The sequence below is a fragment of the Cynocephalus volans genome, chromosome 16 (genome assembly GCF_027409185.1).
Source record: "Cynocephalus volans isolate mCynVol1 chromosome 16, mCynVol1.pri, whole genome shotgun sequence".
Classification (NCBI taxonomy): Eukaryota; Metazoa; Chordata; class Mammalia; order Dermoptera; family Cynocephalidae; genus Cynocephalus; species Cynocephalus volans.
This window is the reverse complement of record NC_084475.1, coordinates 16,046,930-16,068,953: the sequence shown is the minus strand read 5'-3', so window position 1 is coordinate 16,068,953 and position 22,024 is coordinate 16,046,930. Positions and strand designations below refer to the sequence as shown.

At 39.1% G+C, this 22,024-nt stretch overlaps 1 protein-coding gene across 1 annotated transcript in view; it reads left to right on the top strand.

The window, feature by feature from the left end:
* Positions 1 to 933: 933 nt before the first annotated feature.
* GRB2 (growth factor receptor bound protein 2) overlaps positions 934 to 22,024 on the top strand; it is a 60,915-nt gene continuing 39,824 nt past the window's right edge. Inside the window, exons 1-2 of the mRNA XM_063080627.1 lie at positions 934 to 1,113; positions 7,684 to 7,899. Coding sequence (XP_062936697.1) covers positions 7,822 to 7,899 — 78 coding nt within the window. The 5' untranslated portion in view covers positions 934 to 1,113; positions 7,684 to 7,821. The remainder of the gene's footprint in view (positions 1,114 to 7,683; positions 7,900 to 22,024) is intronic.

Genomic DNA, 22,024 nt, shown 5'->3' with positions numbered 1-22,024 from the left:
ATTAGATGTGTTCTGTTCTCTTCTTTGATTGGAAAGAGCTTTTAGAACTGAAAAATAAAAGTTACTTCTTTACGTCTCATCTTCTGCCATTCCCTGGTACTCACAGTCCTCATATAGGAATGTAACTACTTAGCATTTTACAGAACACGACTTTCTCCCTCACGCCTCCGTTCCTCTGCACTGACGTGCCAGTCCCTTTGCCTGAAATGCCTTAACTTTGGTTTCTCTGCCTGGCGAACTCCTACTCATCCTCCAAGACAGCTCAGACATCACCAGTCACCTTCTCTATGAAGGCTTTTTTGCAATGGGCAGAGTAGCGACTCCTCCCCCATCTTTTCAGCTCCCTCAGCATTCCCCAAAGCATTATAACAGTACTACGGTATTATTTGTTATTATGGTATTATTATTATTATTTTCTTCTACTTCTCTAAACTGTGAATTGCTTGAGGGCCAAGATTTCTGTTCGTCGTTGTACCATTTATACTTGGCACAGTGCTTAGCATATGATTCAATCAATGAACGAACGAATCCCCTAATTCATCTAACACTGCAGTTTGTATGGACCGGATTCTCAAACGTTTCAAGACCTGGTCCTGTACTTGGCGTGCTTCATACTGGAAGGAGATCCTTCTCCCTTCCCCGCACCGCCTCGGTTTAGTGGAAAGGAAGGAGAAAGTGATTAGAGTGTTGAAAATGTTCCTTTAAGGCTGAGCTGTAATTTAACCGCTCTGGCACCGAGAGGGTTACAGCGACCCGGGGGCGGAGCCGGGCCGGGGCCACCTGCCGCGGGGAGGTCTCGCGCAAGCGCCCTGGCACCTAGATGGCCTCCACCTGCAGGGGCCCGGCGCTTGCGCTCTGGGCCTTTTCCGCCAGGGGAAGTCTCGCGGGGGCGGGGCGGGGCCGCGTGAGGAAGTTCTCGCGGGACCCCGACGAAGAGCGGAAGCGAGGCGGCTCTGCTGCTTGGGTGACCGGGCGGCGGCAGAGGCGACGGAGGCTGTGGCAGCGGCGGCGGCGGGATCAGGCGCTGCCCTCAGGGAGCAGCAGCGGGGTCGGCGGCCGCTCGCAGCGCTGCGGAAAGGCCGGCCGGGCGCGGAGCGGAGCAGCTGCGCCACGGTGAGTGCGGGCGGCGGTGTTCGCTGTTGCTTCGGTGCCTCTTCCCCCCGCTCCGCAGCCGGCGTGGGCCCCGGGGGTACCGGACCCAGTTTGCCAAGGGTCTGCGGGCCGGCTCCGGGGTTCGGGTCGGAGCGGCGAGGCTCGGGACGAGGAGCGAAATCCCTGGGGCTCTGGGCTCCACGTTTCCCCTTTTGGGGCGCTTCCTTCCTGGGGACCTCCTCCTCCAACTCCGGGCTCTGGGCAGTGCCCAGGACCCCGGGGGAAGAGGACCGGGCTTCTTAATTAAGTCTCATGGCTTCGTCGGGAGGGTTTGCGCAGAAGGGGCCCGGGGGAAGCCCGAGAGGCTCAGGGTTTCTGTGAGTCAGTCTGACTTAGCCCGGGAGGCGGGGGATTCGGTGCAGGCTGCAGATGTGGTGATTGACGCGCCTCCGACCTGCACGGTAACACGTCGCCATCTCTTGGCGTTTGGGGGCCGAATTTTGTGCGGGAATGCGCCTTGACTTAGGACGTTTGCTACTGGAGGCAGTATACAGATGGCTTTATTCTTAAACTACTTAAAAAATAGTTGTCAGGAAAAATAAGCAGCAGCAAGTTGGAATGCCCCGAGGAAAGATTTGGGCGAGAGGGAACACTGGTAATTTTCGTTTGCAAGGCTCTCCATATACACGTATGTAAGCCTGATGAGTTACGGCTTGTTTAGAAAGTTATTCTAGGCTGGCTTCAGATGCTATAAAAGTGCACTTTGCAGAGGCGCCGAAGTTGACTCGAGGTCTTTTGGTGCTGTTGACTCAAGTGAAACAGACACATGAGAAGAGTTAGCGTTAGTCTGTTTCTGCTTTCTTACTCTTCTTTCACGTTTGTACTTCTCCAGTTTTATTGACTTCCCTCTATCTACTTCTCTGCATTCCACAGGGGACACGAAATGCTTACTGTGTAATGCAAGTCATTTGCCTCCTCCCCCCCCATCTCGAATCTAGTTCCCCTTCCTCCTTGCTGTCCCCTCTCTGGCATAATTTTTCGAGGTTTCTGCCCTTTGATGCTGTTCGTTTTCTCCATCATTTCGAGATTCCGGGTTTTTTTGGGGGGGGGGGGTTGTTTTTTTTCTGGAAGACACTCTCTTCCCTGCTTTCAATTCCCTACTTTTAAGCGTCCACTGTGTTCCTTCAGTCAGCCAGAAGGGTTGCTAGAGAGCTATGTGGGACTTGACTTCTCCCCCTGGGAACTGGGAGGCTTGAAGGATTGAATTCATCCGTAAGTAATCACTACTGCCACTAGGTCACAAGTGTAGTTTGCTTGTATTATTTGTGTTTTAGTTTTTTTCTTCACTTTAAGATTGTGCTTTTGTGCCTGCTTATGTTTTTCTTCCTGTATCTCTTTTATATTAGTAAGAAAGATTGGCTCAATTCGGGGCTTATGACTTTTTGAGTTTTAGTGAGGGTTGTTAATGTTAAATGAAAACCAACTGTAGACTACATTAAAATAGAATTAAGATAGCCTGAAAAATTTAAGAGAATAGAACTTATTTAGACCACTGATGAATTAAAGCCTGCCCTTTGTAATAGTACTAATTTACTTTTTATCAGGCTTTTTGTTTAAAAATCAGGGATCTTTTTCTACATCTGTTATAATTGGCCTTAGTTATTTTCGACAGCAATACCTTTATTTGCCCCTTCCCATGTTCAAAATTTTCCTAATCCCAAGATACAAAAAGAGAAGTTAATTCTTATAGTCCGCTTTCTTTGATACTAAATGCAAGGATTGGGCTGGCCACCTATTTCAGTTGGTTAGAGCACAGCTTTGTAACACCAAGGTGGTGGGTTCAGATCCCCAAACTGGCCAACTGCCAAAAATAAAATAAACGTAAGCACTTAAATGCTTCAGGCAGCTTATTTCCTCAGCAAGTTATTCAGATTTGAGAGGATTGCTCGGTTTACCTCTTGTTAATGGTATTTAGAGATTTTTCTCAGTAATTCCTGTTATGTCTCATGTTGTGCAGCACAGAAAAGTAATAGAATTTGGAGAAATGAAGTAAAAAAGAATAAAGTGCCACCATGCTTTCCTTAGAGAAATTAATAGTTGTCTGCTTAATGCAGAACTCTCTGCCATTACCGAATGGCCTTTGAGACTTTTTTTTATTTGTTAAAGTTGGCTTTTTCCCAGTTGTGCCAAGTAAATATGCATTATTTCCATTTTATGCAAAGACATTGAAGTGTATTATCTAGAGTGTAAATTTTAAAATCTGGTTAAGGCACCCTGATAGTTTAGGAGTATTTCTTAAAATTTAGTATGCATAAGAATCACCTGGCAGTCTTTTTAAAATTAGGTTCTGGCAGAACTCCAGGAGGCATCCCACAGTAAATCAGTCTTTGAATGGGGTGATTTTGATGCACCTGGTCCAATGACCAAAATTGTTAGAGTGCAGCCATAAAATAATGACTTACATGTGGCTTTAAGTTACTCAAAATGACACTTTCTGTATATAGGAAGTAAATATTTAGAATAGCCTAGTAAGTGACTGTAGGCGTGATTAGTTTTTATACTCATATGTGTAAATTTTTGAGCGTTATTAGGACTGTTAGAATTGTGATGTGGAGTAATTTAACTTTATACTTAATAGGGCAGTTAATTTGCCTACAAATATATGTAGACGGAAGTTGTAGATTTACTGTCAGAACACATAGAGTGATATTTGAAAAGAGACTGCCAAGCCCTTTCCAAGCATTATCTCTTAATCATCAGAATAACTTTATAAGGTAGATGCTGTTATTATCCCCATTTTCCAGTTTAGGGATACTAGGGATTACAGAATATGTTACTTCTCCAGTGTCACCAAGTTAGTAAGTGGTAAAGCAACGATTGAATCCACATCTAACCCCAGAGCATCTCATCAGTAAACTTTTGGGTTTGTGTTTTTCTTAACTACAAAAGTAATATGTGCTTATACAAAATTAAAACAATGAAAATACAATTGAGATGTATTGTGCAGGAGTAAAAGTATTCTGTCATCTCACTCCCAAAGATAACCAGTTACCCATCTGGACTTTTTTTGTTGTTGTTGTACATACTGATATATTATTTTGCTTTACAAAAATGAGATAAAGTATAATTTTTCTGCAGTTTAAAAAAAATTTGATAACATATCTTTGTACTTCTATAGAAAGATATTCCATGTATAATCTCGTGGATATTAATCAGGTATAAATATTTTTGCACATTGTGTATTGTGTCACTATTTCAGTGAGATAAATTTGGGACATGCAATTGCTTTATTATTAAGGATATGTATTTAAAAATTGTCAGTAGATATTACCAAATCACACTGTCCAAAACATTGAGCTAATTTATTAATTCCCTGCTAGAATGTGGGCTCTGTGATGGTTTTATTGTTATATTCCAGGACAAAGCCACATTGTCTGGCAGATAGTAACTGCTCAAAATGTTGAATAAATGAACATCAGATAGTGTGTTTACCCAATGTATTTTTGAGATTGGATATTATAAATCTTTTAAAAATTTGCCAATTAGTATGTGAAAGAAATCTTATAGTTTTGGGCTGGCCCGTGGCTCACTTGGGAGAGTGCGGTGCTGATAACACCAAGGCCATGGGTTTGGATCCTATATAGGGATGGCCCGTTCGCTCACTGGCTGAGCGTGGTGCTGACAACACCAAGCCAAGGGTTAAGATCCCCTAACCAGTAATCTTTTAAAAAAAAAAAAAAAAGAAAGAAAGAAATCTTATAGTTTTAATTTGCATTTCTTAATAAGTCGTAAGTAGGATAACATCTTTAACTTTTTTTTTTTTTTTTTTTTTAAAGATGACTGGTAAGGGGATCTTAACCCTAGACTTGGTGTTGTCAGCACCACGCTCAGCCAGTGAGCTAACCAGCCATCCCTATATGGGATCTGACCCCGGGGCCTTGGTGTCATCAGCACCGCACTCTCCCGAGCGAGCCACGGGCCGGCCCATCTTTAACTTTTTTGAGTGACTATTATCAGGATCTGTCTAAAGCACTTCACGTATATAATCTATATTATCTAATTTAATGCTTAATTAAACTTAAAATTCAATTAATTGATTCTTATAAGGTAAATATTCCATTATACAGATGAGAAAACTTGGGATTATTTAAAAGGCCTGCCACAAATTATAGCTGTGAGCATCAGGGTTATTACCTGAACCCAAGACAGCTGCCTCTACAGACCTTGCAGACTCTTAACACTAAGCTGTACTGGCCCAGTAAGTGTCATGTATTTTATTTCCTGTGAATTTTGAGAATAAGGCAATTAAATGGAAGAAAATAAAATCTTACACATACCTTTAGGATACTGAGTTTTCTGATAGAGTACAATGCATATTGCTTGAAATGAACAATTAAAGCTATACTTACCTTTCTTAAAATTCTGTGCTAGTGATGGGCTTCAGAGATGTAGGCTGATAACAGTTTAGAGATATTCGCATTAGACTTCAGTGTTAAGTGTGTTCCCATCCAATTTTCTTGGGAAGTGAACAGCAACATCTACTCTGTTAAAATCATTATACACCGTATCTACTTTCAGATTTCTTCCTTTTGGTAATTAGTGTTGTGTATGTGATAGAATTTTTTCTATCTTTAGTGAAACACATCCTTTCGAATTCCTTTAGCCCATGTGCTCTTTTCTGTGGATAGCCTAATAAACTGACCTCTTCAAGTTTTCTGTATGAGATGCTAATTTTTATTTGGGACAGCCACGGAAGTATTGATTTAATTTTCTATCAAACCATATCTCACAAAGCAATAGTTACTTGAAACATGATCTTCAAATGTGTCTTTTTAAGCTTTCTCTCAGGAGCCTGTGGCAGATGAGTTGAGCAGCAGTAAGAAAGCAGGTGTCGAGAACTGTCTTGGTTTTTATGCTTCAGCTATTCAATTATGTGCATGGATTAGGATGATAAAAATAAAAAACAGTATTTGTGAAGAATATTTAAAGATACACAAAAATAAATACTCAGAGAGTAATTTTTAATTTTTTTTGTATTTGCTAGAACTTTTTGTTTATTTTCCTCTGTTATAGCCAGAGTCTCATAGAATATCTTAGGTTTGACCTGAAAGAATACACATTGGTTTGGTGTATTAGTTACTTGCAGCAGAATGTTTGGCTTTCAGAATTTGACTGAAGGACTTTATATTACCAAGTGATTTCTTTCCTCCTGATAATACTCATCTTAGTCTAATCTTAATATTTCCAGCTGGTTTTCTGCTTACTCCATTTGCAACTACGCTTGATTAACGCCCCATTTGTTAACTTTAGAACAAAAGAATAATAATCACTGGAGCCCCTCAAATGAGCTGCTAGGTGATAATAATACAAAAGGTGTCACTATAAGTAATCTGTCCCCATTCTTCCAATGCCAGTGCTGTTTTCTGCTTTTGTTTAGTATGTATGGAAACAGTGACTGAACAAACAAGAATGGGGCTTTATTTTCCCTTAGTTACACAAAGGTTTAGGTTGTGTCCCGTATTTGTGGCTGGAGACTCTTACTGAAACAGGGATTGTACTGCCCCCAGTTCACCATCACCAGACACACTCGTGCATCAGTTCAGTACTCTTCTTTCCTGAGAAAAGAAGCTATGCTCAGGGTACCTATGAGAGACTTCTGTTTGACCTTCTGGCACCATCCTCTGCACTTTCTTTCCCCAGAGATACTTGCTCAGATTCTGAAAAAGGGATTTCTTTCAAGTGTAGATTAGGACTTCAGCTCTGCTTCTTAGGCCATTTCGAAATAGTGTAGAGGGTATTTCTGGAATGTTGAACCTTGGTTATGTATTCCAAGGCCTAGTGGGGATCCCAAAGTCATGGGGATCTTCAGGGAAAAGGGAGCTTTATGCAAGAGCATCATCTCCACCAGCAAAAAGCTCTGAACTGGATCTCCTTTCTCTGGTTACCTGAGCTTGAGGATCACGCAGTTTGGAAGGAGAAAGCTACCAGGTGCTCACAGTAGTAAGTGGAATGAAAAAGCATTTCCTAAGTTCACTTTTCTCCTGCTTTCCTGGGAGCAGAACAATATTTAGTTTCAAGAGTGAAACAGTTTGAGACCAAAGCCTGAATTGCTTCCTTTTGACTGAGGAGTAGGGGAGCAAGCATTCTCAGGAAACCACACAGGTTGGCAGGGAGGAGGGAGGGAGATGGGCCTATTTAATAAAGAGTCAGGTGCCACCCCCAGAGTGAGGTCCCTCTTTCAGTGGACTGCATTTGGTGCCCAGAGAAGAGAGTATAAGGGGTGAGGGAGGAAAGGCGGAGACTAAACAGACTCCAGCCGGTTCCTGCACACCGCGCACACCCAGCGGGAAGGAAGAGGAAGTGTATTCTGGAATAGCTCAAGCAGCTACCACCATTGGCCGGCGGGCCTGTCAGTTGCCTGGGGCTGAGGCTGACAAGAGGAAGAAGGAGAGTAGGGCTGTTGCCTGGAAGGGAGGGAGGGCTGAGCCAGGCGAGCCAGGGGGCGTGGGGGCTGGGACAGCAGGCCGATTGGCAGGGCGGGGCTGCCTTCGATCCTGGCCACTTCTCTTAATCATCCCTCTTCTGATTCAGGGTGGCATTGTGTGTCCTAGAGTGCAGGAGCGAGTCCCAGAAGAGAGGCGAGGCTGAGCCCAGAGCACTGGGTTGCTTCAGCAGGGAAGACTCCCTTCCCTCCTGCTTCAGGCTGCTGAGCACTGAGCAGCGCTCAGAATGGAAGCCATCGCCAAATATGACTTCAAAGCTACTGCAGACGATGAGCTGAGCTTCAAAAGGGGGGACATCCTCAAGGTAAGTGTTGATGCCGACACACTGCTGAGCTCGCCTCTCCTCGTGCTCACCTACCTTCTTTTCACCCTGATAACACACAAGGAAGCTGGCTCTTTTCTCATTGCACACTTTCAGTTAACACCATCGCCTTTGATCTGGATAGCTTGAGATAGGTGCTGAGCAGAATATTAAATATGACTTAAGAGAGTTGATGTGATGTGTGGTCTTTAACTGCCTTTGTGTGAATGCCTAGAGTATTTCTGTCTGTTGATACTGGTAATATTTCAAGTAAAGTCAAAGTAATGCAATCATAGAAAGGGAGTATATGGGTAGATTGATGTAGAGTTTTAGAAAAATAGAGGATTTTCTTAAAGACCTGAACTTGAAGCATTTATGTAAAAACATTCATTTAGCCTTATCTTACATAGCCAAAGGTTTTGCATTCTGGAATGTGATCTTGGTAGGTTAGAAATTAATCTTCCCAGTTTAGAGAGGTTGTTAGCATTGTATGCCAAAACTCTTGAAAGAACCTCAGTGTATTTTTATTCTTTGGAAAAAACTAATGGAGTTCTAAATAATAAGGTTCAACTTGCTGTTGTACAAGTCAGATTTTGATTTTCTTAGAAGAAACTCGACAAGCAATTACCTCATATTAAACTCTTAATTGCTCAAAAGAAACCTGCTGACAGTTTAAAAATAAGCTACTTTACAGTTTGGAGCTTATTTTGAGCCCCACTATTTACATGAGGATTTGCTCTCCACCTGGCACATGTTAATTATGTTGTTTACCCAATTGACTGGAGCAGTTTGCCCTTTTGGATATGTAATTTATTTTTGCAAGGGTGGGTGTTATCGAAAAGTGTGTCAGCTTCATTTGAGGAAAGCTGAAGTTTAATGTTTGAGTGTTCACTGTCTCAAGTTTTGACATTTTTTTCTTCTGAGCCTTGGTCTAGTTGTTGGGATTTTGCCACCCATTTGTTTGCTACCCCTGGGTGGAATTTTTAGAATTTTATAAAGAGGAAAAAAGTGGAAATTTAGAAATATGGTCCTTATAGAAGGACTTGAACAGCACTCAAGGCTTTTCTCTTTAAGTTATGTGCATCTATTGATACTTACTCTTACCCTTATTCTCCAAGGTGTAGAGTTCTACTCTGAAATTCACTGCACAGTAATTTCTTAATGATAGCAATGGAAGGTGATACTGAAGAGCTCTTTAAGGAGAAGAAACTTTGTGATCTTTTCAAAGCTGTTTTTGTGACACCAAGTTTTTTGAGCATATTCTAAAAGTCAGAACTAAATTGTCAGAAAGCAGATAGAACCGGGTATAGGTTTTAGAAAGTGTATGTCTTCTGTTTCTATTTTCTTAGAGAGGTAGAAATCAGAGCAAAGTTAACAGATTACAAAATTACTCTATTTGATTGGTGTACAGAGGAGATAATTTGATGTTTTGGTAGGTGATTACTGTTTTCAACAGATAACCAACTTGTGATATCATAAGACTGGCTACCAAAGTACCCACATTTATAACCTGTACTGAAACCCTTTGGACTAGGTTTTTGTTGTTTTAAATACAAACTTAGATTTCTCCATTAAGCTTACCCTAGAAACTTGACCCTTGAAGGCTGGTAGTTAATACTTTTCTCTAAGTCTCTTCCATTGAATATTTAGCACTAATGCAACAAATTAAAACAAAACTGGGGATTTGCCATCTCTTTAAGAATTTTTGGATAAGAAATTTCCCTGATTTCTGTCACTGAAGTTTGTCCTAGACCGTGAACATCTTATTAATTCTTCAGCTTAAACTGGTAAACTCTTGAAGGAGTGTAAAACCCTTCTCTCCCATCCCATAATTGGGGGAGATGATACTGCTTAATATTTCCCCAGAAATTTTTATGGTGGGGGAGCAAGTGAATCAGAGTGCTCACATTTACTTTCACATTTTCTTTGGGGGGAGAGAAAAATTAGTATATTTGGTAGATAACTTGGATATGAAATCATAATGCCATTATTGCTTTTGCACAGTGGCCATTAGCTTTTTGTTAGTAATCTTGTGGCTTTAGTCCAAAAAAAAAAAAAAATAAAGAATGACGATACAGTAGTTGCCCTTTGTCTCATAACTGAAACAGCTGAGTGAAGAGGAGGGACATGCTCTTTAAAAAGCTGTTAGCTAAAAAACAGTTTTCCTTGTTGGCAGCTGGCCAGTACAGGGATCGAACCCTGGACCTTGGTGTTATGAGCACTGTGCTTTAACCAACTGAGTTAACAGGCCAGCCCCCTCATTTGATTTTTTTTTAAGGAATAAACTGGCTTTGTTTCATAACTCTTAGCATTGTTAGTTGTGAGCCAAAGCATGTTTAGAAGTGGCTGAATAGCATTGACCAGTTTAGCTTCGATTGAAATAGGGATGTGTTTGCCCTCTCTTGATAAAGGAGACATGCATGTGGGTATCGAATACATTTCATTTAAATGTAATGCGATAGAAAGGGACTTAGCCCTTTACCTCTGACTAGAGTTCAGAAAGATTGTCCTCACACTGTTTTAGAGTTTCTGGTTAACTTTTAGTTAATGTTGACTCCTCCAACAGACCTCTTCCTTGCTTTTATCTACATTTTAACGTGTTAATGCCTTGAGAAAAGAGAGAAATAAAAACATTTTACTAGAAGCCTAAAATAGAACTGAATGCTTTGATATATCTGCCTTTGTTACTTGCTGTTATAAAGCTTGTATTTTTCTCAGTTAGAGGTGGAGAGGGCACTGAGGCATAAAAATGGAAGGAATTGGTCTTCTGTTGCAGGTTTAGGCCTCACGTGGCTGAAATGAACCTAAATCTCTGCTGTGGCAGGGCAAGCTTGAGACAGGTCCAAAGGTTCTCCACTGACAGAACCCTCGTAGTCTACCCTGGATCATATAAAGCTGTCTGTGCTTACCTAAGAGTTGCAGCTGCCACTTAGGTACTTATTTGTACATACTTGAAATAGTGCTGTGAAGGGATTAAAAGACCATTCTCAAACCTGTGCTCATTCCATTCTGCAGCTTTCTTCAGCTGTAGACGAGAATCAGCCCTGGATCGTCTAACTGTCTTCTACTCTTTTTGGCACTAACTACCTTTACCAGTTTCCTAAACTATTTTAGAAATAGGGTTGAGTTCACATTCAGATCTTTGAAATAGCCTTTCATCTCAGTGCTGCTTGTCTTATTTCAGTGTCACACTTACTGAGCATCTTCTTGAGCCAGAGCCTGGGATAAATAGCTTTGAGAGTTGGGAAAGAAATATTAAATGTAGTTTCTCTCTTCAGGAGCTCTAAAAATCAACTAAGAGAAGTGAGAGTAATATGTGAAACAGTACAAGACAGTATATAAAATTACAGGATTTTTAGAACAGAAATCTCTTTTTGGAGGGTGAGGGGCGTGGCTGGCTGGTTGGTACAGGGATCTGAATCCTTGACCTTGGTGTTATCACACCATGCTCTAACCAACTGAGCTAACTGGCCAGCCCTAACATCTCTTAACGTAGACTTTTATTATCTTAACAGATGAGAAAATGGTGGCCAACAGAGTTTAAAAGTGATCTATCCAAGTAGTGTACTGGTGCTTGATGTAATGCCAGAGTTGTGTTGCACTCTGTAACTGCTAGAGTAATTCATGAAAGGAAGAGACAGGTAAGAGCTGATGTCAGGGAAAGGTGTGCAAGTGGTATGACTTGAAGTGGACCTTGTGAGGTGACCAGGACAGGATTAGGTGTACAGAAGGAAGGATATTTCAAGGGAAAGGTGGGGGTAAAGTTGTGCTTGTTGTGTTTGAGATAGGAAGGCTAGAATGAGGGTCTAGACTGTGAGATAGAAGAAAATAAGGTGTAATTGGGGCCAGATAAGAAAAACCCAGTAAGAGTTTGACCTGGTCCTTAAGAAGCCTCCGAAGGTTTTTAGCTGATTGTGAAAGTGTTCTGTATGTGTAACGGATTGCAAGGAGGCAAGGCTAGAGTCCCAAGCCTGGAAGGTTTCAGTAATCAGGTCATGAGTTAAGTGCTTGCATAGGTATTGGATACTAAAAATGTTGAAGGGGGCGGTTTGAGAGATGCTGAAAGGAAAAATCATGGGATTTCTGCCTGTCAGCTAGGAATATTTGAATACGTCTCCTGTGTAACAGAAAACTATGCCCATTGATTATGATTCTGGAAAGCCAAACCTTTGGCTGGTTACAGTTTCCATAACACTTATAAGTCCTGGATTTTAGAGTATGAATCTCATTTCGGGTGTTTGAATTATCCACCTTAAAAAATAAGAGGTAGGAGTGTTTTTCTTTTCTTCACTATTTAATGTCCTAGTATGATATACTTTGTAAAAGCTTTTCTTTGCCTATTGATAAGAATTCTTATCAATCTTGTTGACTAAACCAGAATATTGCATTTAATCTTTAAGAATGAGAACAGTTTGTTGTTTTAGTTCTCTTACAGCAAATAATTTGTTTGCCTTTTATTTTATTCATTTTGTCAGCTGAGTGCACTATTTCCAAATAGGTGCTGAGATTGAACTTTCAGTTCCTGTACGGGACTCTTTTGGGGGTATTGACTGAAGATCAGTCTTCCTTCTGTTTGGAGAAAGAAATGAGTGAGGAAATGCAGTGTTCCTTTGGGGTCTTTCAGGTTTCACCTCTAAGCCATATGGTTGAAGTCATCAAGAATAGCTACCATTTATGGAGTATATACTATATACCACTGAGTTATACGTTATTTCTAATATTCTTGGGCACTGAAAGATTGGCATCCCCCCACCCCCCATCTTCTGGGTGCAGAAACAGACTCGGAAGTTAAGAAACTTGTTCAGGTTAGCACATCTAGCAAGTGGCAAAGCTGGGGTTTGATCTTAGGTCTGGCTGCAATGCACCCTCTACAATGCATTGATACCCTTCTTAACTATCCGGTATGAGTAAACCAGAAACATGGAGTTACATTAGTAGTCTTGATTTGTTCACCTGCCAGGCATCACTTCTGCAGTGACTTATTGGACTTCCTGTCTAAAAGTAAGTTCATTTCAATGGTGAAAGAAATGCAAATAAAAGGTCATTTTGCATGTCAGGTTAGCACAGGTGATAAAGATTGACTGCATCCTCTGTTGGCTAGGGTGTGAAGAAATGAGTACCACCTTCCCATGTCTGTGGAGGTTTGTACTAATACCGATGGTGGCTTGGTGATACGTATCAGAACATAAAGTGACCCAGCTATTACACTTTAAGAATTCTAAGAAATTCTCAAACAAGTTTCTAAAAAAAAATAGGCATAAGGATGTTTATTTTGATGAATATGCCACCTAGAAAAAGATTTTTCTGCCAATTAAATTATGAATTATTATCAATTGTAAGATGCATTTCACAGATGTTAAAATGCGTAAAGGGGAGGCATCTTGAATTGATGGAATATTAGCAAAAAAACTATTAGTGGGGGCATACGTAAGTAGATTACAGTACCTGTTAAATGGCATACTGGGAAGTGTTAATGTGAATCTGTATCAACATAGAATAATGTTTACACTTGCACAGAGAAATGTTTAAATGGATTCTCTTTTAATAAGTAATAATATAACTAATATGTTGAGTGTTTAGTATGCCCATGCACTAAACTAAGTATTCTACTTGCATTCTCTTTTAATCCTCACAATAATCCTGTAAAGACAGGTCCTAGTATCCTCATTTTACTAAGGAATCTGAGGCTTAGGTTAAATAATTTGTCCAAGTTCATGAGTTGGGATTCAAATTCAGGCTGGTTTGGGCCCTGATTCCATGTTCTTAATCTCTACTCTGTAGAGCCTTTCTATACACAAATGAGGTCAAACTGGAGCTCATTTAGGGAAAATAGCTATCTTTTTCTCTATGCTTATTATGTACATAGATTTCTTTCTGAATGGTCCCCCAAAAGGTAACTGTTGTCTCCAAGTGTCTGGATTTCAGGTGATTTTTACTCTTTCTTCATACTCTTTTTTTATTACTTTAAACGAGTGTATGTATCAGTTTTATTAAAACAATAAAGTTATATTCAAATAGTAAGTTAATATTTGCATCTAGTTTACCTTTGAAGGATAGATCAGGAAGTTAAAGTGCTCTGCTCAGGGGCTGGTTTTTTTTTTTTTTTTTTTTTTTGTCTTTTTCGTGACCGGCACTCAGCCAGTGAGTGCACCGGCCATTCCTATATAGGATCCGAACCCAGGGCGGGAGCGTCGCCGCGCTCCCAGCGCTGCACTCTCCCGAGTGCGCCACGGGCTCGGCCTTGGTTTTTTTTTTTTTTTAATGGCTGAGGTTTAACCTGATTTTAAATCTTTTAGGCTGACATTCACTGTGACCGTTCTTTAGCATCATAAAACTTTGAGAACCTTTCAAAAAATGACCCAAAATGACTTTTTGAGGAAAATGTTGGTCCTTTTCACAGTTATTCCCTTAATCTCACCTCCAGGTGAATGTGAAATGAGAGACATTTATAGTATTGTAAACTATACAGGCTTGAGGCTAGACCCACCTGTTTTGAGTCCCAGCTCTTCCGCTGGTTGATCTGGCATTGTGATCCTGGGCAATTTACTTAACTATGTTTGTGTTTTGGTTCTCCCATCTGTAAAATAGGAACAATAGCACCTATCTTCCAAGGGTCATAGTGAAGATTAACAGAGCTAATATGTTAGTGTGCTTAAAACAGCGACTAGTGTAAAGTAGTAATTGCTAGCTGCTAGCTGCTATTAGTTTTATTAATGTCATTCAGGCGCACAACTTTGATAAGAGGCAGTTAATCAAACCCCCAGCTCAGGGAACTATTAAGTCACATGACTTTACCTATAAACGTGGCCAAGTGCTTGCCTGCTGTATTACCTCAGACTCAGCACTGTTCAAACCCTGCCCCAGACATCAGCCAAAAGCATGTATTGATGGAGGATTGTCTGAAAGACAAGTAGTTTCTCCATTCTTACACTTCTCTAGCCTCTCTCAGGATTAAACCTGAAAGCAAAGAGATGGGTACCCAAGCAATGTCCTGTTGGGAGGCTCTCTTTTGTAGATTTCTTTGGCTGAATGGAGCCTTGGGATTATGCTGTTAGCTAACAATAAGAGATGTTAGAAAAAACTGCCTTGGGAAAAACTCATCGTGGTGTTTACTGTAAGAATATTATGGACGCTTTCATTGTAAGTGTCCTCAGTGAGGACCCATGGGAGAACATGCTCTCTGCTCTCAGTACTGAGTGAGAAAAGGCATATTTCCCCCCGAACAACTTTTTTTAATCTTAAGGATGCTGTGAATAATACTTCAGTAAGTTTCCTTCTTTACAGGAACGCTTAGAGCCTACCTTGGTCCTATTTTTAGCAGCAGTTCTTACATTTTCTGTCCTAACATTTTTATCAGAACAGATACTGATTATTAGCAGTAAAATATTAAAAGTTTTTTTCTCACCTTAACAGTGGCTTTTATTTTCAATTAATTTATTCTTTAGTTTAACAGTGTACTTTTTTTTTTTTTTTTTTTTTAAGATGACCGGTAAGGGGATCTTAACCCTTGGCTTGGTGTTGTCAGCACCGTGCTCTCCCAATGGAGCTAACCGGCCATCCTTATATAGGGATCCGAACCCGTGGCCTTGGTGTTATCAGCACCGCACTCTCCCGAGTGAGCCACGGGCCGGCCTTTAACAGTGTACTTTTAAAATCTAGGTTTAGCAAAATGGCAAAAGCCTTTTGTAAAAAATACAAAAAGCGTCAGTTTCATTATAAAGAAAGAGGAAATGTATTTTTGACCTTGAAACTATAGTATTTGATGAGAACAAGAAAGGAGTATGTGTTTTGGGGAATATTGACCATTTCATGTCTCTTTTGTGTCATAGATCTTTATTTTCATACATAACTATGGTTGAAAAGGAGTGCTGAGGGGAAATATATTCAGACTGCAGAGTATTTTATTAGTAATGTTTTCATTTCACTTTAACATTTACAATTACTGTAACATACATTAATAGAAAAAAAGAGGATAGGAAGCTCAAAATTCTACACAGTAAATTCCCCCACTCTAGTATTTTTACTCTTTCAGATCTCTTCTGTGGTTTATCATTATGCATACATTTCTATAATGCTATAATTGTAGTGAACTTAAACTATAGCTTGTTACCATTCTCTGTATTAGTCTTACTAATTATTTTTAGTGGTTGTATAATACATCAGGTTAATGTTCTATAATTGACTTAACTGTTTCCCTATTGCTGTATATTTCCTGTTTCTATTAATAATTTAGTTTATCATCTCAAGGGAGGCATTTAAGAGAGACATATATATATATATCCCTATTGTCCAAAAGGGTTGAACAAATGGTTAGCACTTAAGATAAAGTTAAGTGAGAATGGCCCATAATCCCTAGCCCCAGAATACATAATAATAGCACAGGTGATGTTTGCTTCACTCTGTAGTCTCCCTTAACAATAGAACAATATTTTGAAGTGTAACGGTGTTTTATAGGACTGTACCCAGATTTGTGAAGTGATTAAACAATTTTACTAGGCATCTAAGATGCTTGACATAGTTTTTCTGAGGCACATTTTATTTTGTGCTGTTCTTTCAGGTGATTAATTTGTTTTTTTAGAAATTGTTGGGGTTTTTTGTTTGTTTGTGCCTAGCTGATACAGGGATTCAAACCCTTAACCTCAGGTGTTATTAGCACCATGCTCAAACCAACTGAACTAACTGGCCAGCCTTAATTTGCTTTTACAGCTGTGTCAGGTTAAATTAATAATTATGATAGAGGAGGAATTTGACTGTATCCATACATATAGTCTTAGGACTGCCCGTTTAGCTCACTTGGTTAGAGCATGGTGCTAATACAGTTTTAATTCGATTTTACTTCTTTGAACTAAATGAAATTCTGCTAGAAGGGAGATCATCCATCCTCACTCATGTTTGGAAAAAGATGGGAAGACAAACTGGGCTTTGTTTAGTTTATGCAGCAAATGTTTAGCTTCAAAGCCAGGAGGCTGTGCTGAGAGCTTTTGAGAAGAAGGTGGAGTACTTAATGAAACATCCTCTCTCACATGTACTGCAGTATGAAGAAAAAACAAAACTGTCTTGTTGGTTAACAGTTGGTTTTCTCTGGACGTTGGGATTATGGAGAACTTTCACTTTATAGCATGCATTTCTATAATGGGTGTTTTTACAAGCATATATTAATCAGAAAAGCAATAAAAAACAAGAACACTATAATAGTTTTCCAGATGTCAGTTTACAAGTCAGCAAACATTTTAGGGCCTATTTTGCTTTCTTACAAGGAAAAAAAATCTGAGTACAGCTTCATAGAGCACACTTGTTTTACATTAAGATTTAGCTCAGCTGGTAGAGCATAGTGCCAATAACACCAAGGTCAAGGGTTCAGATCTCCATACCAGCCAGCTGCCAAAAAAAGAAAGATTCTTATTGATACAGGCAGTACAACATCCTCCACGTTGTCTAAGACTATTACGTAGACTTTAAGTAGAATATATGATGGTAAACTAAAAACATGTCCTACTCTTCTTTATGAATAAACAGATTGGCTCTAAAACTGATCTTGCTGCCCAGATTTCTAGTTATGTCTGTCTTATCTTTTCCCTGAACCTGTTATGAAAGTAATGTTATATGCTTTCTTGTGTATTTACTTTTGACTTAGGTCAGTCTCTAAACTGGATTAAAATTACTAATGCAGCCAAACTGCAGTTTTTCAGAGGTTTATTTATCCATTTTTTTCTTTGTGTTTTGTCCATTTTTAGCTCTAGTCAAGATTACGTTTTGTGGGCTGAGCCCGTGGCGCACTCGAGTGCGGCGGAGCGCCGCGACGCTCCTGCCGCGGATTCGGATCCTATATGGGACTGGCTGGTGTGCTCACTGGCTGAGTGCCGGTCACGAAAAAGACAAAAAAAAAAAAAAAAAAAAAAAAGATTATGTTTTGTTATCAACTTCTATAAAAATGTTTGGCTTTGAAAAGTAAAATTGAGGCAAAATAAAGATTGAAATTATTAGCGGGTTTTAGTTATCTATTGTGCATTACAAGCGTCAAGTGTCTTCATTTTATTCTTTTTAAAACATTTATTAGAATCATTTAATAGAAAAGTATAAAAGAAAGTTACGTCATACCCCCTTCTGTCACCCAGATAGCTTTTTTGATATTAAATAAACAAATAAATGTCTCATTCATCTTTTGAAAATTTATATATAAACCTTCTTTCCAAAGAAAATTGCTGTTCAGGTTTTCTGTAACGTTTCAGGGGGAAAAAAACCAAAACACCTTTCATGCATAGAGCCTTAGTTCCTTTTATTATGCTTTCTGTGTACAGTGAAAAACAAAAACCAATGAAACCATGTTCAAAATTTTAATAATGAAAGTGAGCAGGTACTTCATCTTTGGAGAGAAGGGTGGGGTTTCTCTTTAAGTGTGCCACTTCAGAAAATGGCAGTAGCTCAGAGGATTTCAGTGCCAGGCTATTAGAGAAGATCATAATGATTAAGACTTTCCTCAAAGTCACATGTTAAAGCTGAGTCAGAATAGATCTTGAACCTGAAATTTGTGTGACTTTCAGAAAGTTGTGTTAATGTGGTTCACATCAGATATCCAAGTGAATTTGTGACTAATGGCCTCACTTAATGCTAGAAGGGGAAAACTGATAGATCCTGCAAGTCTTTCCTTGAAATTAATTACTTAATTGGTCTCCTTCTAAATTTAGGCTGCTGCTCTAGAAGAACCCATACTGTAAGTTGCTCATACCCTGTCTGTTGAGAACCCCTTTATCTGCCTTCTTTGAGATCATAATATAACTAGACCCAACTGAATGGCTATTGCCTTTAAAGTTTTTAGTAGTAATTTTCAAATTTAGCTGTTAGTTTGTTGATATTGTGTGTTAAAGTGTAAGATTTTTGCATGTTCTTTCCCTCACTTCGCCCCTTCCCTGTTAGATATTAAAGGCCTGGCAAAAAGAACATGCTTTTCATTTGCATATCAGGTAACCTAATGAAAAATTATTCTAGCATAACTTCCTTTTGAGTATGGGTTTTATATATAAAATATTTTTATTTGCACTTGATTTTTAAATGTATAATAGATAAAAACCTAACCTCAATTTGAAATATACTATGGCAAATTTTTCCCATTTTTTAATTAAAAAAATTTTTTTTTATAATAAGTACATTGTAAGATGTTGTAGGGGGAAAAGAAGAAGGGGAAAGAGGGGCAAGGATACTCCATGGCTGGCTCAGTTGCTGGCTTGGTTGCGTTGGTGGTGGGTGGGGCCAAGGCCCATGGCCCCACTGCCTCAGCACACTGGGGTCTTCTGCAGTTTTTTCCTTTTAATATAGGTATTTACAGCTTATAAGTTTCCCTCTAAGCTCTGCTTTAGCTGCATCCCATAAATCTGAGTATACAGTGTTTGTTTTCATTCATTTCAAAGTGTTTTCTAATTTCTCCTATTTCTTTGACCCATTGTTATTTAGGAGTGTTTTGTTTAATTTCCACATATTTGTGAATTTCCAAGAATTCTTCTGTTGTTGATTTCTATTTTAATTTCATTGTGGCTGTAGAACATATGTACTTTGTATGCTTTCAGTCTTTTTAGATTTATTGGGGCTTGTTTTATGGCCTACCATATGGTCTGTCTTGGAAAATGTTCTACTGTACACTTGAGATGGAAGTTTATATTGCTGCTGTTGGGTGAAGTCTTCTACAGATGTCTGTTAGATCTAGTTGGTTAATTATTTTTCCATTTTTATGTGAGTATGTCATGATAGTTGTAGCATTTTGAGGGGGGCAGGTGCTGGCAGGTGCTGGGAACCGTACCCATGACCTTAGTGTTATAAGGAGTTGTAGTATTTTGATGAATTCTTAAGACTACTTACCCAGTACCTTGATGAATCATAGCACAAATTATTGAGGATCTCCTAGGTGAAGGGTACTGTGCTTAGTGCTAACATGATACGAAGACCAGGATTCAAAATATAAATAATATTTAATAATGCATTGTTTTAAGAGCTTTGCTAAAGGTATGTATTGAATGTTCTGAGTGAAACTTAGTAAGACATGAGTATTGAGAAGTTTTCTGAGATATGGTAGAAGCACTCATGACTGCTTTGTCCCTGCAGATATGCTGACTTACTGAGGACTTCTGTTTCCAGCATTAGCAAAGTTTACTGTCAACTCTGAAGAATTGTTGGAGTTGTCCTAGAACCCTTAAACTTGGAAGTTAAGGTGCCTTTCAGTGTACTTGGCAGAGTTAGAAAAGACATGAACCATGTTAATAACAGCAAGGCATATGCAAGAGCTTCAAAATAATTGGCACTTTTTTTACATTTTGTCAAACACTTTAGATAAGTGCCTTCAAACTTCATGCCTCCAACCCCACTCTTGCTTAAGGAAATACTCTGTTGAAGTAGGTTTCTGCTACACATTTGTATATAGAAAATATGGAATAGAGTTTTTAAGTGAGGCTGCTTTTAACTACTACTTTCCATCTATGGAAATTAGTGCACACTTAACATCAGTGTTTTAGTAACTTCAGAAATGGAAAAGATTGGGCCTTTTATTTTCTTCATCACCAGAATATATATTATATTTTTACAAGTTTTTATATAGTTCAGAATGGTATACACCTAAAACCTGTTAGTAGGTGTTAATTTCTAAAGAAAGCCAATGGTCAAAATAAGTAGAAAATGGAATACCTTTTTATGAAGCTTTTGAAAGAAATTACCCAAGTAAATAAACTCAAGATCCTTCTTCATAAAACTGAAAACATTTATTTAGTTAATATTGTTTATGAGATATAAGTATGGAAGTCCTAAGATTCAGTGTTTTGTTTTTAAGTACAGGAGGATAGAACAACTTGTGTTCTCAACCAGGGTCCTTTTAACAGGGTGCCCTTGTTAAGATAAAAGGAAAACTATTACAGCATCTTTAGTGAGCGTAGATTTATTTTGAACATAGATGTTTAAAAATTAACTTTATTTTAGAACATTTTTAGATTAAAAAATTTCAGAAATAGCACAGTGAATTTCCATATATCTCACACCAAGTTTCCCCTGTTATTAACATCTTATGTTACAATTAATGAACCAGTGTTGGTTCATACTTTATTCAGATTTCCTTAGTTTTCCCTGACATCCTTTTTCTGTTCCAGGATCCCTTCCAGGATGCCAGATTGTTCAGTCATGTCTCCTTAGGCTCATCTTGGCTGTGACAGATGAGCATAGATTTTTACAATATATATTTGAATTTTAATATTTGTATTTTTAACTTTTTGATAGTCTCTGCATACTGACAGTTATTTTTCTAAAAGCTTAAAAATTGATGTTTCTGTGGAAGATGTTATTTCTCATGTAATACATGTTAATGATGTTTTAAGTTTGGACTACAAAGTATTTAGCCTCCATGTGCCTGATATTTACATGGTACTCTAAACTGCACTGTTCAGTACTGTAGCCACATATGACTTTTTATTTTTTGGTGGCTGGCCGATAAGGGGGTCTGAACCCATGACCTTGGTGTTATAAGGCTGCACTCTACTGAGCTAACCAGCCAGGCCCCAGCTTTTTAAGTTTACATTAAGTTAAATTAGAAATTCAGGGCTTGCTGGTTAGCTCAATCAGTTAGAGCATAGTGCTGATAAAACCAAGGTCTGAGGTTTGAACCCTGAACCAGCCAGCTGCCAGAAACAAAACCACAAAAAAAAAAAAAACCCAAAAACCCAAAACACAGAAATTCAGTTCTTCACTTGTACTGGCCATATTTCAACTTACAGTGGCTACTATATTTGACAGGGCTGATATAGGGCACTTACATTGTTGCAGAAGGTTTTATTGGACCACATGCATAATAGTATTTTTGTGCTGAAAGTATTTCGTGTTTCACTTTGAAATTGCCAGGAATCATATCTTCCCCTCTCCTTGCAATATCCATTGATGATTTCTCTGGTCTTTGGATGTGAGATCCTGGAAGTGGAAAAGTAAATTGTTTCTGTGGACAAGGAGTAGAATTGGGGTGGGTTTTCCCTTTCTCAGGAGTCCCTTTCCTGTTTGCACCATGAACCTTTGATTTCCCAAACCCCTTTATTCACAGCGCTGCACCTTTTCCACTTCCAGCTGCACAGAGGCAGATGTATGGGGAACCTGTTGCCACCTAGTA